The 20,263-nt window shown below is 30.2% G+C and overlaps 4 protein-coding genes across 8 annotated transcripts; 3 read left to right on the plus strand and 1 right to left on the minus strand.

The window, feature by feature from the left end:
- Window positions 1–3,150: 3,150 nt before the first annotated feature.
- On the plus strand, window positions 3,151–3,955 carry LOC100647237 (CDGSH iron-sulfur domain-containing protein 3, mitochondrial). The gene is made up of 2 exons (XM_003400739.4): window positions 3,151–3,309; window positions 3,563–3,955. The coding sequence occupies exons 1-2, from the start codon at window positions 3,247–3,249 to the stop codon at window positions 3,914–3,916; spliced, it is 417 nt and encodes a 138-aa protein (XP_003400787.1). The 5' UTR covers window positions 3,151–3,246; the 3' UTR covers window positions 3,917–3,955.
- A 227-nt stretch (window positions 3,956–4,182) lies between these two features.
- On the plus strand, window positions 4,183–9,170 carry LOC100649972 (kinesin-like protein KIF23). 2 transcript variants are annotated; one of them, XM_003400835.4, is made up of 16 exons: window positions 4,183–4,560; window positions 4,682–5,017; window positions 5,176–5,745; window positions 5,831–6,001; window positions 6,075–6,273; window positions 6,335–6,473; window positions 6,536–6,735; window positions 6,814–6,918; window positions 7,001–7,086; window positions 7,220–7,350; window positions 7,421–7,524; window positions 7,582–7,686; window positions 7,772–7,918; window positions 7,985–8,254; window positions 8,323–8,562; window positions 8,634–9,170. In XM_003400835.4, the coding sequence occupies exons 2-16, from the start codon at window positions 5,007–5,009 to the stop codon at window positions 8,817–8,819; spliced, it is 2,664 nt and encodes an 887-aa protein (XP_003400883.1). In that variant the 5' UTR covers window positions 4,183–4,560; window positions 4,682–5,006; the 3' UTR covers window positions 8,820–9,170. The 2 variants fall into 2 exon arrangements, with proteins under 2 accessions (XP_003400883.1, XP_048267957.1); XM_048412000.1 differs by having other exon boundaries at window positions 4,686–5,017.
- LOC100646925 (phosphatidylinositol 5-phosphate 4-kinase type-2 alpha) lies at window positions 9,158–16,059 on the minus strand. Of its 2 annotated transcripts, XM_012316275.3 has the most exons (9): window positions 15,725–16,059; window positions 14,795–14,892; window positions 14,236–14,346; window positions 13,213–13,401; window positions 12,573–12,711; window positions 12,188–12,487; window positions 11,938–12,113; window positions 11,719–11,861; window positions 9,158–11,656 (listed from the first exon to the last, which is right to left on the minus strand). In XM_012316275.3, exons 1-9 carry the CDS (start codon window positions 15,860–15,862, stop codon window positions 11,469–11,471), a joined length of 1,482 nt encoding a protein of 493 aa, XP_012171665.1. In that variant the 5' UTR covers window positions 15,863–16,059; the 3' UTR covers window positions 9,158–11,468. The 2 variants fall into 2 exon arrangements, with proteins under 2 accessions (XP_012171665.1, XP_003400697.1); XM_003400649.3 differs by lacking the exon at window positions 13,213–13,401 and having other exon boundaries at window positions 15,725–16,056.
- A 25-nt stretch (window positions 16,060–16,084) lies between these two features.
- LOC100649116 (carnosine N-methyltransferase) lies at window positions 16,085–20,253 on the plus strand. 3 transcript variants are annotated; one of them, XM_012316272.3, is made up of 8 exons: window positions 16,085–16,176; window positions 16,798–17,003; window positions 17,509–17,734; window positions 18,129–18,286; window positions 18,428–18,568; window positions 18,648–18,810; window positions 18,875–19,108; window positions 19,190–20,253. In XM_012316272.3, exons 2-8 carry the CDS (start codon window positions 16,897–16,899, stop codon window positions 19,358–19,360), a joined length of 1,200 nt encoding a protein of 399 aa, XP_012171662.1. In that variant the 5' UTR covers window positions 16,085–16,176; window positions 16,798–16,896; the 3' UTR covers window positions 19,361–20,253. The 3 variants fall into 3 exon arrangements, with proteins under 3 accessions (XP_012171662.1, XP_020722173.1, XP_012171664.1); XM_020866514.2 differs by having other exon boundaries at window positions 17,509–17,716; XM_012316274.3 differs by having other exon boundaries at window positions 19,179–19,352.
- Window positions 20,254–20,263: the final 10 nt, after the last annotated feature.

Raw genomic sequence — 20,263 nt, forward strand, 5'->3', positions numbered from 1 at the left:
CAATATCATCCTCTTCGTCCAACATATATCCAGTGAATATATTGTTTTTCCTTATCATACCGTGTCGCCCTCTGTGTCTATCGCAGGGTACGTCTCTATACTGATCGTACACTACCGCCCTCTTCGTCCAACATAAGATATGTACTTATCCTTGTCGCACAGTAATGCGTTCCTTGTCTACGACTACCCAAGTGCTGTCATCTATCGGATCTGGTTAAAAACACGAAAAAGTAACAGGAATATAGAACGTGCAAGGAGGTATCGCAGAAGATACACTAGACAAGGACCGCACTACTGTGGACAAGGACAGACTTATGCCGTGTGAAAGACAAGGAACGCACTAGCGTGCGACAAGGATAGACACACCTAATGTATCGAATGTTCGTTAATTACTCTTTATCGGGGAAAAAATTCGTACACTTTTGGAATTGCGAAATAAAGCGCGCATCTCAAGCCATATTCATATACAGTTTTGGAACGAAATTTTCCGCAACTTCAAAAGTTCCGGAACTTTATTCCGCAATTCCAAAAGTGTACGAATTTTTCCCCGATAAAAAGTAATTAACGAACATTCGATACATTAGAGGGAGAGGTGTGTCTATCCTTGTCGCACACTAGTGCGTTCCTTGTCTTTCGCACGGCATAAGTCTGTGCTAGTCGCACAGTAGTGCGGTCCTTGTCTAGTATCTCCTGCGATACCTCCTTGCACGTTCTATATTCCTGTTACTTTTTCGTGTTTTTAACCAGATCCGATAGATGACAGCACTTGGGTAGTCATAGACAAGGAACGCAGTACTATGCGACAAGGACAGACTGTTACCCTGTGGAAAACAAGGAACGCATTAGTGTGCGACAAGGACAGATAGATATACAGATATTGTATTTTTACATGTATCAGTTATTTTTAGCTAGAATTGTATAAATCATTGATCTATCAGAATATTATAAAACGCGCAACGTCATTTAATTGAGTTATCCTAATACGAATAGTAGAATTTCATAATAATAATCATTCGCATAGCCAGCGATATTAGAAATCCCAATCCTATAACGAGAAAGAAGAACGTAAAAGACGATAAGAGCAAGTTGAGAGACTTTAAAACGAAGTTCTGAAACGGGAAAGTGGAAAAATCACCCAGCTCACAATTAAGTCATTTGTTTATTCGAGATATTCTTGGAAATTACGTCATACTCTCGGAATCGCGAGAATTCTATGAAAAAGGCGACCTATTCCAGAAGTCGCAAAAATTCTTAGAAGTAACGTCATCATTCTGGGAAGTTTTAGATGTTTACATTTTTCCTTTATTTTGGTTACGCTTTGTTTATTTACGTTTTCAATGTTTATTTACATTCTCGGTTTGTTTATTTACGTCTCCAATATTTATTTACAAAAGTTTTTTGAAAGTTTTTGGAAATAAACATTAACTTGTTTATTTACATTTATAACGTAAATAAACATTAACTTGTTTATTTACATTTGTAACGTAAATAAACATTAACTTGTTTATTTACATTTGTAACGTAAATAAACATTAACTTGTTTATTTACATTTTTAATGTTTATTTACAGTTTCAGTATTTATTTGCTGTATCAGAATTATCTAAAATGTAAACAAACTAAAACTTTGAAAAATTTTCCGTGTTCCCTTATTATAATTTATGAATGTGACGGGAAAGAAGGATCGGGGCGGATAGAGTTAGGGGTGATTGATAAAACAGTTGAATTGCCTTTAAAATATTAATTTATTCAATAAAATTGGAGAAATATGTACCAATTTACATTAAATTTAATTATACAATGTAATATAATATATTGCTTACAAACTATTGTATTTGTTTGATCGTAATTAGCAAGGAGACGCGTTCGCAGTATAACGCGACAACGAGAGTCATACGAGAGTCTTCGTTCGGATGGTGAGGGAAATTTTTCCTTGAGGGAAAGTTGCTAGCAGAAAGCGTCGTTCGTGGAAAAAATAGATTTCTCATATCTTCCCGTAGTTGAAACAAAGACCGTTTGTCTGTTTGAAGGACTTTAGTTAACTAAAATTTAAGATTTATAACGGGTCCTCAGGCTAGTTGAACATATACCGTGGAGATGCATTGACATCTGGCAATCATCCTACCCGAAGAATAGGGTCTGAATATAACGAGCCACGGGACAGAAACCGTTGAAATGTTTACTGTCGAGTACCGCTACAACTATTTCTTTTAAGGAGAGCTATAGAATTTCTCCATGACTTTGTTAGCAAAACGTTCGTCCCTTTATCGCAGCTACGTTCGACGACTGGTTGTCGCCTCGAGCCCAAGCTCACTATCATAAATCTCGAACAAATACAGTCGGATTGAATGACGACAATTGCTTAATTACGGCTATGGTATTAAGGAGTTTTCTCAAAATTCCAAAGGAAAGGCTCCGGTGTCCTTCCATCTCCGATATATATATATATATAATGAAATATTATATACAGCGTGAGACAGCTAAGAATATAAGTTGAAATATTTTCGATACTACTTGTCCGGTGACTCTTTGCGTAGTCCGGAATTCATCCCTCGGTCGAGGCGGCTACTCGCTATAATCATAAGGAACTGTCGTGAAACTAAGCATTTCGATTTGACCGTTAAGTGGTATAAAACACCTTCGAGTCAAGATGTTTCCTATGATGAAAAGTGGGGAAACGTGGTTTTTCCCATGTTTCCTAGGATTTTCACGTGCAAGCGACTGGTGGTCGAACGACCAACACCTAGCAAGACCTCTGCGACAGCATCGTCACCGAACTTTACTGGTTCTACGATTACAGATCAATCAACATCTCTACACTGGGTTTCCTACTTTAAGTCAGTCAACATATATTCATTAACTATATCTATATATTAACTATATCTTTTGATAACTCATCTAATTAACATATATATACGCAACGAGCGTAATCATCTTGTTTACAATTGTTGTCGAAATAAAAAGTACATTATAACTTGTTACCTCAGCGTTATAATTAATTCAACTACCTCTATTATCTTAAACGAAATAAGGGATCGATCAGTTTCGTGGCGTCGATTGTAAAATCGTAACATGAATTTACGAACGGTCGACAGAACACTACTAATTATATCCGACGCAACGCACAACTGCCATGTGCAAACGACGATTGCAGAGGCCTCTAGCTGGGTACGAGCAGATTGCACTGACATCTATGAGAATTGATAAAGACTGAAGTACAGTGTATCGAATATCACCGAGTTTTAATTATGCATTCAACTTTAAAGAAAGTTTCATTTTTTGTTCACTCAAATATTTTGAAATACCAAAATGTAAGTTAAAAGTGAATGAAATTGCAATGAAATTTCAAATATCGCAATATAGTTTTTATATTTTTATTTGTTTATGGTTATAATAACCTAACTCCTTAACCTATTTTAGAATTACCATCCCTTACAATAAAATAAGTTATTAAATTATATCGAGAGCAAAAAAAAGAAGTTGTTGAATCGAGGTTATTAATGTTCTAATACAATTTTAAGCTGTCTTCTTCTTCCTAATATATGAATGCTAACTATATTTCAGATTAAATGTTATTGTAAAAAAGTGGAATATGATATAAAGATTCCTAGAAACCCATTGAAAGAGGTCTATAGCGCAAATCACCAAACTATTAATGGTGCTATATATGATAATAAACCTTTCAAATATAAGTGCATAGCTGGTAAAATATATGTATGGTGCTTATGTGGTAAAAGTAATAAACAACCATTCTGCGATGGCACGCATAGGAATCAATTTCTTCAAATCAAGCAGAGGCCTATACGTTTTACAGTTGAAGAAACCAAAGATTATTGGCTGTGTAATTGCAAACAAACATCAAATCGGCCATTCTGTGATGGTACACATTTAAGAGAAGATATTCAAGCAAAGAAATAGTATACATGTACATAACAATAAATCAGTTTTTATTGAAAATGCCTTTTGCTTGATATAATTTTAGTTATAAAAGATATATCCCACTACATTAAATTTTGAGATAAGTTCCACTCTTTCTTTCATAAAATCCTAATACAATCAGTAGAACGATCAATTATCAGAAAATCGATCGACAAAAAATTTGGAAAACAAAAATAGAAATCTGTTGCAACCTCTCAACTAGTTTGTGATCAGTTAAATTGTAAATGTTCGGTTGGGGCCGCGTACCTTGCATGACATTAACGTTTAAGGTGGAAGGTTGATTAAAGAGTTCTAGTATGATTGTGATTCTGAATGTTTATTTTGGAAAGTTCTTTTTTAAAATGTCTTGTGTGATATGTAATATGATCTAAATGTGTCTTTTTCTCGGAGCTTATATACCACTCTCGGTGGTTATATTCTAGGTGTCAGTCTAGGGGATGTGTTTTCATCAACGTCTTTTTGTGAGGTGGGAATCTATATCTGTCCAATCATGTAACTGTCGAAATGTTGTGAGCGTCTCGCAAGTGATGCGTCTTGTATGTATTTTATTTCAACATATAAACCACGATCATACAAACAAGTCTCAACATTTACTACGGAATACTACGGGATTGTGACTAGACGTAAGAAATCAACGTGAAAAACAAGTTCTCTGTCTTTGTCTGACATTCATAGCACGTCACGCATGCGCAGGACGAAAAATTTATCCCCTTCTATGTTGATTTTTCACAACTCCATTTTCAGATAGTTTGCCCTAAACTTCGGTATGTGAGTGTCGGGACCTGTTTATATGATAGTGCTACGGACAATTCACAGAAGGTTTACATCTGATAGAGAGTATCCTCTCTGCTCTTAATGTAATTTTCAACGTTTCTTTCATTAAATAGAAACTCGCCATAAGTGATCTAGAGGCTTACTTCAGTTCATAGATGTTCGAATTTTTAACTTATTAAATGTAACGACTTTTAGAACAAATAGAAAATAATAGAGATAATCTATCTATATAAGGTTCTTAAACAATTATATGAGATAATTTTTATTAATCTTGTACTTGATAATTGGTTCTACCATGAAATCTGTGTAAGTTTATATTTTATTTTATTTTTATAATAATAACGATATTTATTTTACAACTTTTCATATTATTATATCATATTATATTTTTTTATAAATTAAACTACCTATTTAGAATAAATAATAGCAACGTCTAATCAATAATTCTTATTCACTTCCACTAGGAATTCAAAACCACTTGTTCCAATACGAAAGCACGGAAACCGACCAAAATGTGATAACGACGCAATTAAGGAACCTGTTAAAGTCTTTTGTCGCATAAGGCCAATGGTTCATCCCAATGATGAATCTTGTATAAAAATTATTTCTGACACAAGCTTCGTTATTACACCTTCAGAATCAGTAACAAATGGTCGTAATGTAAATAAAGCTATTCAAACGTCTTTTAGTCACATTTTTGGTCCAAATTCTTCTCAAGGAGAAGTATTTGATATAGTAGCATTGCCACTTATTCGGAATCTTATTAATGGTAAAAATAGTTTACTCTTCACATATGGAGTAACTGGAAGTGGCAAAACTTACACTATGTCTGGTAATCTGCATGATGCAGGCATCATGCCTCGTAGTTTAGATGTTATTTTTAATAGCATAGCAAACTATCAAACAAAAAAATTTGTCTTTAAACCTGATAAACTAAATGGCTTTGATGTACAAAGTGAAGTTGATGCACTATTGGATAGGCAGAATGAACTTCAAAAACTTGTTACTTCTTACAATGGAAAAGCTTTTAGACAGTAAGGTTTATTTTAAAATGTTTTAAAATTGAGTATTTTCTACCATGTTTATGTAAAATTTTAATGTTTTATGTATTATTCAAAGATTTAAAGGAGATGGTAATAACGATAACAATGAAAATATCTTAAATTTAAGTAATGAATCAGAAATATTACATGTTGATGAAGATAATGCATATTCAGTTTTTGTAACATACATAGAAGTCTATAATAATAGTGTATATGATTTATTGGAAGAAAATGATGGAAAAACTAAGTGAGTATACATTTTAAAAATGTAGTCAACATTTTATGGAATTTATTAAAAAAAAAATTCTGAAACAATTTAGAACTTTGCAAAATAAAATTATTCGTGAAGATGGAAATAGAAATATGTATGTTCATGGATGTACAGAAGTAGAAGTAAAGAGTTCGGAAGAAGCATTTGAAATATTCCAACGTGGGCAATGTAAAAGACATATTGCACATACTAATCTTAATACAGAATCAAGCAGATCTCATAGTGTTTTTACTATAAGACTTGTCCAGGTAAAGTACTCTAATTATATTGTATAACTATATTATACCTACAATGTTAATATCTTACCAGGCACCATTAGATAAGGAAGGTGAACAAATTGTCCAAAATAAACGAGTGATTTGTGTTAGTCAGTTGTCTTTAGTAGATTTGGCAGGAAGTGAGCGTACAAACCGTTCAAAAAACACTGGACAAAGACTTAGAGAAGCAGGTAATTTATTAAAATATATCATTGTTCTTTTATATTTATGTGACTTATATTTGTTAAAATAGGAAATATAAATAATTCGTTAATGACACTACGCACTTGCTTGGAAATACTACGTGAAAATCAAACTCAAGGTACAAATAAAATAGTCCCTTATAGAGATTCTAAAATAACACAGTTGTTTAAGAATTACTTCGATGGCGAGGGAAATGTTAGAATGATCACTTGTGTGAATCCTAGTGCTAACGATTATGATGAAACAATTGTAAGTATTTATGTTTTGGAGGCAAGTAATATTTGGAGTATAAATTCGATATAATAACATTTTTCTTTTTCTATATAGCAAGTCTTAAAGTTTGCTGAAGTCAGTCAAGAAGTACAAATTACAAATTCCACAACTTCAAAATTAGATTTAGGATACATACCTGGTAGAAGACAAGCTAATAAAGTAAGGAAAAAATACATATATATAGTAATATATTAAAATAATTTTTTGTACATATTTAGTTATTGATATTACTTTTTGATAGATATTTAAAGAAGCAAGAAACAGATTAGAAAATGCTGGTAATCCAGCTGCTGCTGATTTGGAAATTGATTTGGGTTTAGTATATAGGTAAATTATTAAATTAATGACTAAATCAAACACTAGTAATAATTAATCAGTAAGAACAAATTATTAAACTAATGATTAGATTAGTCATTAATGATAAAGAAATTATTTTGTTATGTGATATATTTTTTTCCAGTCTTGGAGGGTCATTCCCAGAAATGGAAATAACAAGTCCACATAATGACGAAATAATTACTACACTTATACGTTTCTTAGAATTGCGTATTCAGAAGCGGGATATTTTACAAGAAGACCTGAAACAGAAACGTAATTTTTAAATGTATTGATTGAAAAACATATTTTCCGAAAATTTATATCAAATTTGTTCATTTTTTAGAAACGAATTTTAGGAACATGATAGTAAAAGTCGAACGGGAAAATGTATCTTTAAAAATTGAAAATTCTACATTGAAAGCATCAAACGATCAACGGCAAAAAAAGGTAAGTCTTTATAACAATAATTGTAACAGTTAAATCTTCAGCATAAAATTTTTTCAGATCTCTGCTTTGGAAGCTCATATTTGTAAAACAGAAGCTCAAATTGATACTCTACTATCCAGATTAAATAATGCAAACGATATAATCAGGCATATGAAACAAGATGTAACTCTTTATTTTATATTAATCTATCTGCATTTCTTTTTGTCAAATAAATCATTCTTCTAACAATCAAACAAAATCTTTGCAGTTACAGAACAAGAGTATGTTACTGAATCAACGTGCAATAGATAAGCAGAGGGTAAAAGAAAAATATAATAATAAAATTCAAGCAGAAACTGATAAAATGAGTAAAGAACTGGAAAGCAAACTTCGTAGGCAACGTGAACTTCTTCAGGTATATTGTATTAATCGTACATACTTTATATAATTATTAATTTATTTAAATCTCTCATTTCTTTAGAATCAAATGAAAGAAAAAGAAGATAAACTGAAGTTAGTAAAACAAATATTAATAAGCGATGATGAGATGAGTAAAAATGATAGACCAGAATCCAAGGAAACAATTCAAGTACAGAACGATATTGAAATGCCGATAACATCGAAAATTACTACAACTGTTCCAAACACTGCCTCGGAATCCATACTTATTACAACTACACCAAAAACTACTACAAAAACTGTTTCTACGATTAAATTTGAAGATTGCAATGATACCCGATCAAGTAGAAAAGTAAATACAATAATTGTTATGATTTTAAGTTATATATTAAAAATAAAATTACCTTTAATCATTTGTAGGATAGAATTCCAGTAGTGAATCCGCGCTATAGACGGTCACAAAGTGCAGATAGATGGCTTGATCATCGACCTCCTGGATTAGTTCCGGTTGGTACTATCCTTCAACCAGTAATTCGAAATAAACGAATAAGCGTCAAGCAATTAACAGATCCGAAAGATATAACAAATAAAGCATCCAGATACTGTCTTGTTGCTCAAGAACAAGACACAGACGGCGAACTTGAAACTAAATTATACAAAGTTTGTATTATTAATGTTTTCAAGATATAGATATATTTAGATAGAATAATGATACAATTCTTGAATGATAGGGAGACATATTACCAACTAGTGGAGGAGGTGCACAAGTGGTATTTAATGATATGGAGTATTTAAAACAAGTTTCACCTATTGCAAGAAGGAAACGCAGCGGTTATTTGAGCCCAGGAGAGAATTCCACTTCTCAAAAAGATTACTGTGGTTCAGAACAAAATAACTCAAAGAAACTCCGTATATAATTTATTAAGGAAGTTTTTGACGTGTTATTGGTTTAATCTTGAAACATGATAGACCCCATAACAAAAAAGTTAAATATATATAAAGCATATATAAAAACCAAAGACGCGAAGAAATTAAATTTTCTTCAATTTTGGATGCAATAACTAAAGTACAAACTAATTTTAAGTATATAATTACCTAGTATATTTTTGTTTCGTTTGATGATAAAGTATCTATCATTCGTTAGTAATTTACTTTATACATAAAAAATAATTGTTTTTAGTTTAAACTATGTAATCATATTATTACAACAAATATCTTTTATTATCTAGAGCGTATTATAAAATAAAATTCAACATTCTCTTTCCTAATATTTTTTTTATTTATAATTCCTTATTGTGTTAAATGTCCATTTATTTCCCGTGGCTTATACAATACAGACTCTGTGAATAATACAAATGTTAGGATAACAGAAGCCTGGATATATACTGCCAACAGTAAAATAGTGAATATATACATCGTTTCTACATGGTGCGAATTGCGAAAATCTAAATTGAAAAATAAACAAAATCTTTCTTGCAATTTAATTAAGCAAACCGTTTATAAATCTATATGTTTCAAAGTCTATAATAGACCAAAGTTGTTGCATATAAACTTTAAACTCTTTCGAGATTTGTAAGTCAATGAATATATAATAATAGAAAAAAAGAAATATACGTCTGAAAGATTTGTTACTATGTAACAGTGAATCGTAGTTGACAAAACAATTTATATTTTCTCTTACAGAATCTATAACAATACAGAAATTGAGCGTATTTTTATAACTGTAATAACTGTTTTTTTATAATACACCTTTGTTGGCAATATGCATTTTCATTTACTTTTGTGGTTTTTCCAATGTACTGGCAATGTATAAAATCATATAAAGTATCAAGACTAGATGAATATCTTAATTAGTAAAGTAATTAGTCGTTATATTATGATCAGTTTTAACAAATTATAAAAAATTGATTATTACAATAGATTATTTAAAGGTAGAGTATCATGCAACGATACATTCTCCTTTTTGTTTTTGCATGATGTAATGATATACGATCTTAAAATATAATTAATAAGAAGCAATTTTTTAATATAAAGTTTATCGAATAAAAAAAATGAAGCTGCATTAAATTATCTTGCATTAAAATTGTTAAGCGAGATCTTGTGCTACTAATTACGCCGAAGCTTGACGCATTGTGAATCGAATGCTACAAAGGAACGTATCACTTCATATGCTGTTCAAAACTGAACACATTTTCAGCAAATTGATTCTAGATAATTTTTATATAAAAGAGAAAATAAAACAAACATACTTTGAGTAAATAGTTTTCTTTATAAATATTATAAATTGGCATTCCATTCGCAATGCGCCAAAAAAATATATTTCATACTTGTTTACTTAATTTCTCTAATGGAATCATCGGCTAAGTTTGAGCACTTTACAAATTAAAGGAGACATATATCGCGCATAATACGTACAGTTCTTCTTGTTCCCTGTAAATGTAACTTCACAAACTAAACGAATCGATGGTCTTAACACCAATTCGCGGTAACTGAAATGATCAAAGAGGTGACATTTACAGACTTTAACATTTACTAATAATTTTTTTAAAGTTTCAAGCTCTTACACTATAGTACCTTCTGCGCATATAATATATTACTTCTCTCCTCTTTTTTTTAGACCTACCAAAAACGAAAGTTCTCGCTGTAAAAGCCATTATGTTATACCTCGAATATTTAAACATTCCAGACAACACCACAGACACTAGATCAGAAGCATTATAATTCGTCTTGACGAAATTGAGACTCTTTATGATAAATGTAGGCTTCCTTCGTGAAACACTTAATCGTGTCTCTATAATTCTGATTATCATATGTAACATCAACATTAATTTTAATATTTTCCAATAAACTAATATTACATATCATTTACTGTCAAATGACGGTAATTAACGCATCTTTTATAGCACATTATGTGTACCAAAAACAATATACAATACACACTTCTGTTAGCATTATTTATATATCAATAATTCATACAACGAAATAATAGACATTAAACAAATATGTGTAAAAACTATTTCTTTGAGTATAATATTGAGTATCACCTCACAAAATAAAAATAATCTACAATAAACTTTTCTAACAGAATTTTTATGTGTTCCTGATTGTACACATAATGTACGAAAAACTAATGTAAGTCTCACGTTTTGAAAATATACATAAAATGAAAGAAAAATAAAGAACACAAGAAAACTACAGTACTTGACAATTGTCTTTATAGAAAAACTGTAATTAAATACTGAGAAAATATGTCACTGGTTATAAAAACTACTAAAATATTCCCTGGAAAAAATTTGTTGACAGATCATCTAAGAGTTTGTAATCCACGAAATTGTGTTATGCTTCTAACTCCATTGTAAATGTTATAAGGAATACTGAAATATGTAATCAACGGTACTGACCAAATAACAGTACATACCAAATAAAGATCTTTATGGTCAAACATCAAAGTGCGAGGAACGAATGTTCGACACACTTAACATAAACGCAGTAAAAAACGATAGTGTCATCACGACTTTCGAACAAGCGGTCCAAATTTACAAGCTTAACAACAACGAACAACGAGCTTATTCTATAGCTTTGCTCATGAATTCTATAAATCGCTTGCCGTATTGTTCCGGATCACAGGTGGATATACCATCGACATTAGCACCATACTTCACTGTTTTAGCTGCCTTTGCTGCCTGCTTACGCACACCATAATGAGTTAGCACATCTATTATGGCTAAAAAATAAATTTCCTTTGTAGGTGCACCTGAAATAAAACAAAATTTGGATGTTAATTTAAATATTTGTCTTAATTGTAAGCAATATTACCTTCTTTACTAGGAATCGCATAAATATCTAATTCAGGAATTATGGCATCTTCGTATTGTAAACTCGTGTCGCGCAACAACGTAGCATGTGGTGATTCAGGAGGCGTTGCCATACCTGCAACACCGCTCCAACTCCATAGACGGCTAATAAAAATGTTATGTTACAAATTTCGAAAGTAAAATTCTATGAAATATTTCATTATATCGTAAAAATGCATACTCTCCCATTGGGCCTCGTGAATCAAGCCCACTTCCAGATTCGCTATCATCTTCTTCTTCATGATTATCCTCCTCCTCCTCTCTTTCTGCACGTTCTCTGTTTTCTTGTTCAGCCCGCGCACAATCGTGCAGTCCAAGTAATAGAGAATAATCCATCAAATGCAATTTTGTTAAAAACTATAATAATCAATTTGTTAATAAATATAAAATGTACAGTTACGTAAATGCAATAAATAGGAAATGAAACTCACGTCGACATCAGCGGTTAGCGTCTCTATAAGTTTAGCTTTTGCCTCTTCGCCGATATAAATTTTCGTTCCCTCTTTAACAAAATCATTATCTTTATACGTAGGCAAATCTTTTTCCTTTTCTTTGTCAGATGCTTCACGATCTACCGTCGATCCTTTTAGATCGAATTTTTTATGAGTAGTTAAATGATTTGAAAATACATTTCTTATAGCAACGACATAATGTTCAACTCCATCTACTGTCAAACGATACATGCCAAGATATTGGGGTAACAAAGTTTTTCCGTGCCTTTCCACAATATACTAATATATACAAAAGGAAAATTGTTAGTTTTATTTAAGCAAATATATATAATAGTTTACATGTATAAATGACAATTCTACATACTGGATGATAGTGTTTTAAAAACGAATACATTCTTTCTACCTCTTCCTTTGTGAGGGTTTTGATAATAAACAGTTTATCATAAGACTGGTAAAATTTTGCACCACTTTTTCCAGATGAGTCCTCTAATATTGGTTGTGATCTGCAAATGATAAAAATAATATCAATATTAGTTTAGCATAATGGTATAGTAAATTATTTATTTCCAGCAATAAAAACGTTTTTCTTTCTCTGAATTTCTGAAACACTATTAGTATACCTCTACCACATATATTAGCATGCATTTAAAAAAAACAATGGTTATTAAGCATAATAACTAACCAATAATGATACTGTTATTCACATACTATACTATTACAACTAAAATGATCAATATATACATAAATATAATATTTCCAATAAATACATAAACTAAACTAAATAAAGATAAGTTCATGCTTTAACACTAACTCTAATTCTTCTAATGCTCTACAAACATTTAATTATGAACATATAGTCTAAGTACGGTAATATAATACTAGAAAAGAATTGTGTACAATCAACTGTGTTCCTTTGAGCTGATTTCTTATATTTAATGAAAGTCTCATAAAAACGTGTTAGCCACAAGCAACACGCACAAAGTGAAAAATCAAGTCTGGCTAACCTCAGACGCTTTGGTTTAAGACTGTAGGAACGTAGTGGTTTATTTAGGACTGGAATTTGCGAAAGAACAGGAGAAGGAGAAAAAGTTATTGAAGGAGCAGTAGCACAATGCTGAACCAATTTATGAGTCTTCCCATTCCTAGCCAAATTCCAATGCCTCTCTGATAGGGAAGGATTATATGCCCGACATCTAGTATCAAAATTCTTGTATTACAATTTACTATCAACAATCCTTATGCATTACATTTAAATGAAAAATAATACTTTCTGTTTGTAAAGAAATGAAGGAAATTTATTGTTTCCATGTATAGTTATACACATTTATGTAACTGCAATATAATACACTAAATTTTATATACTGAGATATGTTAGTAACAATAACATTATGTTGCCTGTTAATACATTCTCTTTCTTTTTCGCTATAGTTGAATTTATGCTGAAATTAAAAATATTTCTTTTCCTTATTTCTTTAAATTTATGTTTAATATAATATGATAGATGTATCTCAAAATGATATAACTATTTCTACAAAATGTAATATTATAACAAAATATGTTTCTTATGATATTTCAATACAAAATTAATTTTAAATATCATGATAAAATTTTTTAATTACAATGATTTGCGTATGAGTCATTGGGTGGATTATCTTCCTTCAAGGTTGTATCAACTAAAGCCCCTAAATCTGCAATACTCTATAAATAAGTGAATGTGCTGTATAGGAAAATAAGTAAAGAAATATTTACCAAGTTATAATAATACATACAGATACTTTATATGTATATTACAGTTATAATAACATATGCAGAAAGCAGTCACAGAATAAAACATATCTTTGACATGCAGTGCAATAAACTAAGACTAAAATTAAAAAAAAATAAATTATACTTTACTTCTTATTCATATAGTACATCTTAAACAAGTACTGTATATTATGATTACTTTAATAATATTTTTCAATTATTTTCTGAAATGAACTTAATGTATTTGAGAAATATGATTTATAAAATAAATTATTTTTTACCTTGTCATTGATTCCTTATAGTCCAAATCATCTATACCAAATCTTTCCCGTAGATTTCTGAATACCAATGGACAGTATTCTTTGAATTTAAAGTGCGAGGGCATATTTTCCCTAAAACAAAAAGTTGAATATATGAGTAACTTTCTGCTTGAAAAGTATAAATTTTTAACATATATAACATACAGATTTCATATATATATAGGTTCCACATATATCTACTAAGAATACAAACATTTTTTAAGTTAAGAAGTAAAGCTATGAATATCTTTATCATTAACTATAATTTCAGATCAGGAGGACCTTCATTCATTCTATTATTAAAAGCAGTGACCAACCTAGCAATTCAGTATTTAGCGATATATTTAGAATAGGCCACCTCAGAGAGTTACTTGCTTTACATTTACATTAATAAATTCTTCCTAATATCAAACGGAGCATTACCCTTATGACTCAACTTACTATTAACTACGTTTAAGTTCAAAATTTTTCCTTTAACATTTGTCATTTCCTTTAATATTGAATTAACACATATTTTGGCATATAATGTAATACAACTTACTTGTTAAAAAGATGGTTATCCACTTTTAACTTGCTATAAGCTCTGAAATCGTCTGGCAGGAGCACTACTGGTATATTAACATGACTAAGCTCATTTATCTGTAATACGTGTATGTTACATGTAACATTTATGTAAACATAATTTCCTAAATAAGTTGTTATTATGAACACTACTGCAAGAGTTACTATAAAAGATTATATACAAAAAATACAGATTACATCAAGACATGTATTTATATATTTATTGCGCAAATTTATCACATAATTTTTACATATTGGGATTATATATTTGTGTACATAGATGTCATCATCCACAAATGTGAATATGGAAGTAATTGTATATATTGTATAATTGTATATATGGAAACAATTATAATTGTACATTTATACTACTATTTATTGAACTAAAAGAACAACTACTTATTAAAATGAAAAAAAAACTGATTCAATTATATAATTAAGTAATTTTTTAAGCTTCAGCTTTTTCAAATGTATAATACTCCTTAATAAACTAAATTTTTATTTCATATACAAATAAATATGCGGTAACTATAGGAAATATAACATGATTTTAAATTTAGATAAAATTACAATGTTGGATCAAAAAATTTACTATAGTAATATAAATCCTTCATTACTCCTGATTACTAATAAAAAAATTTCATAAAACCTTATAAACGCAAATATAAAACCCGACAACACTTTGCAAATATATAGTACAATTGAAAAATAGCGCAGCACGCATTTCAAATACATATTTTCTTAACTTCCAAGAATATTATAGGAGAAAATTATATTAATGTAAAACGTGACGTAGAATAACACAGCGTTTTTCATAAATTTCCGATTCTATCCAGCTTGAACAGAGTGAAAGAAGAAAATGGCATTTCGATGACGTACGACGCTGTCACGCAGTTATGTTAATACTCACCGTGTGATTGACACCCCACATAAAAACACTAAGAAGAGGTTCGTTTGCACGGAACAGCTTAACCTTTTGATGTTTAACTCGAAAATGTTTCTTTTTGAGCTTGCTAAGCCCACTGGACATTTGTGGTGCACTAGACATGTTTCTCGTGCTGGTGCTTCCTATTGAATATTTCTAATAAACACCCCCGTTTATACACTCAACGAAGAGTTTAAAACAAACTCCTTACACTGCTGTCATTGCGAAATGCCTGATACGGCAACACCAAACGCGGAAAAAGTCGCAAGCTCGATACGATATTCGCGGAGAGGTTCCAAGTGTACTCTACCGCGGTTGATTAGCGACTGAGCTCCTTTTAAAAATGGCGTGGACGACAGAGTGCTACCTGCAACTTGCAACAGCTATAGAAACTCTGCGGATATGCAAGTTGTGCCTTGGCACAGTTTCCAATTGTGGTAAACGAGAAATTTTATAGATTTTCTGCGTTACAGTAATGCCAAATTATTGGAACAAGTATTAATCAAATTTTCTTTGACTCTTAACAAAATTTGAATTTCTAAAGTGGTTTTAATTATCGCGTAGATTATAGATCATTGTATCACAAAGAATTAAATGATGATAGTTACTCTTATAGATTTTTTTCACTTTTTTAAGTAATATACTTCTTGCTAATTGTAATGAATCACATAGAAAAATTATACCATATAACCTATTCTGATGTAAAATTAAGAAATGAAGTCTACAAAATCTTATTTTGCCTTTTTCTGTTTAAACATAAAATATTTTCTCTTATTAAGAGACAAATGTGAGTTTTTATATAAATTATATTAGGTTATACTAGAGCTTATACATATATATATATATATTCTGATTACTACAAGTATTTTATATTTTTTTGTATTTGTGATTAAAATTACAAAAAGCTTGATATCATATGTAACCAAACAATGTTATTCCTTTACATATAAAATATATTTTTGACATATTAAAAGAAATGAAATATTTATCTCAACGCGTATTTGTCAAATCAAATCAAATCTACTGACGATTCAGCCTTAAAGAATAATTTATCGTAGTACTACGAACGCGTCATAACGCGTGCACCAAGAAAGCCGCCACTGAACGTCGTGCTAAAAAACTCATTAAAATACTAAGCTCTACGTTCGAATATAAAAATGGAAACAATGTCGAATCCTTATCCAAAAAAAATGCACGACACTTACGAGGATGAAGAAGAAAGGAAACACTTTCAACGTATCGTCTCAGCTTTTAAGTATTACAAGTAAGTATATCATGAAAAATCGTTTTGTTTGATTGACTCTAATCCTCGAATCGATGTTTCGTTCTTATCTTTATTGCTCTTATTCTTTTGCTTTTTTCATCGAACATAGTACTCCGGATAACTTTATACGATATCGTTCAAAATTTTTCGATTATCATCAAAATTTCTTAATATCACTGCTTAACCTTCAACGATATGGCATTGAGTTATATTTTATTTGCAGTTTTCATAGTTATTCTACAATTATAGGAATAATTTTTTACATTACATTGCTGTAATATAGTTTTTAAAAGTAAAGGTATCATAATTTGAGTATTTAGCAAGAAAAATGTATAGGTTTTCAATTATGATATGGCTATGTTTTTCAATTGCTGTCCTACTTAGATTAGTTTAATATTCATGATTGTATAACTATAACTTCATAATTGTGTAAAGCATGAAGCTTAAAATTTACGAATGTAATAATATTATAAATATTATTTATATCAAAATCTTCTTTTTACAGAAATCATTCACTATTAAGGGTTAAGAAAACAGAATCATATTTGCTATCACTTCCAGCTCATCATCAGAAGCTTTTGTCAAAATATAGAGAACATCTGCAAGAAGTTAAAAGATGTATTGAAAATAATGATGAGATAATTAAGCTTATCATAAAGGATGTAGCACATATTTTTGAAAATGTGAGCCCAGCTACTGCACAGACTGACAGTGTAAGAAAAGTTCACCTGGTGTGTGGCATGTATATTCTGTTGTACAATATGATATGTTTTTAAAATTGTGACTAATTAATTCTATTAACCTTATTAAACATAAACACAATTGTGTTCATGCTGTCACATGATATTTTATTTTATTCAAATCTTAAAATTCTTAAAATTATCTTAAAATTATACCAATATAGCTTCTCATTAACTATTGAAGTTAATTTGACCATTAACACTCTTGAAGAAAACTTTCTGTATCTTATATATGAAGTTTTGTTACTATAACACTAATTGCCTAGGAAGAAATATTTTACCTATTTCTCTCATTCAAGCTTGGATTTTTTTTATCATTTTAACAAGCTTCTTTTTTTATAAAAGTATATTCTATTGTACAAAATATAGGTAGGTCTAATTGCAGACATTAAATCCTCGTCCAGTAATGGCTGATCAAGAAAAGGTTCAAGCAACCATTAAACAACTGGTTCGTGATTGGAGCGTGGAAGGTACCGAAGAACGAATGGCGTGTTATCAGCCTATTATAGATGAAATTATGAATCAATTTCCTGTAGATTATTGGTATGATCCCTTCAAACTTTCTGAACACATTACACATGAATAAAATGTTCCATCAAAATATATTCAGACATCTAGAATCTAGCTACAGTGGTGTAGTAAAACATAGTTCAGAAAAGTATGAAATGATAGGTAAATTTCCAGTACACCATCAGACGTGCAAATTCTAGTACCTGGAGCAGGTTTGGGAAGACTAGCATATGAAATTGCGAGACGTGGATATACTTGCCAAGGAAATGAATTTTCCCTTTTTATGCTCTTTGCTTCTCATTTTGTATTAAATAAGTAGGTAAAAGTTAAATGTTTTTAACAAACAGTATTCCTTTTAAGATGACTTTTACTATTCATTTTTAATACTTTATAGATGTAGAGGAGTAAATTCATATCAAGTACATCCGTGGGTACATCAATATATGAACAATTTAAAACCAGAACATCAAACTCAAGCTGTGTTCTTCCCAGATGTAAATCCTAGTGATCTTCCAGAAAATGCGCAATTCTCCATGGCAGCTGGGGATTTCCTGGAGGTAAATATCAGGACATATTAAAAAATAAATAAATATTTTAAAAAATTTTATTTTTGTATTTCAGGTTTATACAGAAGACAATCACTGGGATTGTGTAGCCACGTGTTTTTTTATAGATTGCGCAAATAATGTTGTACAATTTATTGAGACTATTTATAAAATTTTAAAGCCAGGAGGTATATGGATAAATCTTGGTCCACTATTGTATCATTTTAGTGATATGCCAATGGAAGATTCTATAGAACCAAGTTACGATGTAGTTCGCGATGTAATTCACGGATTTGGATTTCAATTAGAGGTAATTAACTTCATAAGAGGACATTGACTATTAGATAATACTAAAAACTTAATCGAATTTTACAACTTAGAATATTTTTAGAAGGAAGAAACGCGCGTAAAAACGCGATATGCACAAAACGTTAACAGTATGTTGCAATGTGAATATAATAGTGTATATTTTGTTTGTCGAAAACCTAAAAGACACATAGATAATAATGTGAATTATAGAAATGGCACTGAAAGTAATGGTATGCAAGAACAAGAAAACTAACTATTGACGACTTCCTGTGTTTCACTTGTAAGAAAAATTGATGTAATTGTAAATGCATTATGTAATAGGTTCATTACTACAAAAGCAAAGCTGTTATACTTTATGAAACAAGTCAATATTAGGTAATTTAAGTCTAGAAAAAGTAACAAAAATCTTTAAATATTGTTAAAAGTTGAACTAATATTTTTTTATCGAGAATTTCATTTCACTGTAAGTAACTGCCAAACGTGACAGCTCTATTGTTAGCAAATTGGATAATAAAATTGTGCAGTTATTGTTTTAAATATCGACAAAAGTTGATACAAGTTCAAAGAGACTCTTCTTTAGTACTAATAACAGTTTTGCAATTTTTCTTTTGTTCAATATTCAATTGTTTGAGTTCAATATTTGTGATTTAGCATATCATTAATGTTTATTGTTTGAGATATTTACTAAATAGCGTCATAATATGAAATAAAAAAAAACTCGATTTGGTTGCATGTACGTACTATGCAATATTTTTTCCGACTGGTTTGAAGACAAATTTCATTTTATTTGTCAAATTTCTCTTACAAACCAATGTTGCCTTGTCTAATTCTGTCAGTTATATTAATATCTTAAAGAGAGTGCAATTCCACAATTCTGGTATTTCTTATTGTAGTATTCATTATTTTATCAATTTTTTCAAAGATATATAATATTCAAGTCGCACAAATGTCAATATCTGTTTCAAAATTGTTTATAATATGTACTTGATATTATATTATTACGAACCAAACAGTCAGTAATATTGTGTAACCAAAGTTCATCTTGAAATGCAAAATACATGCAGGCCAAAATTACTATAAAATAAAATAGGCCTAATGATGTACTCTCTAATGTAATTTTTTATTAAAAAAGTACATTTCTGAAAATTTAGTTAAT

The sequence above is a fragment of the Bombus terrestris genome, chromosome 14 (assembly GCF_910591885.1).
Source record: "Bombus terrestris chromosome 14, iyBomTerr1.2, whole genome shotgun sequence".
Taxonomy (NCBI): Eukaryota; Metazoa; Arthropoda; class Insecta; order Hymenoptera; family Apidae; genus Bombus; species Bombus terrestris.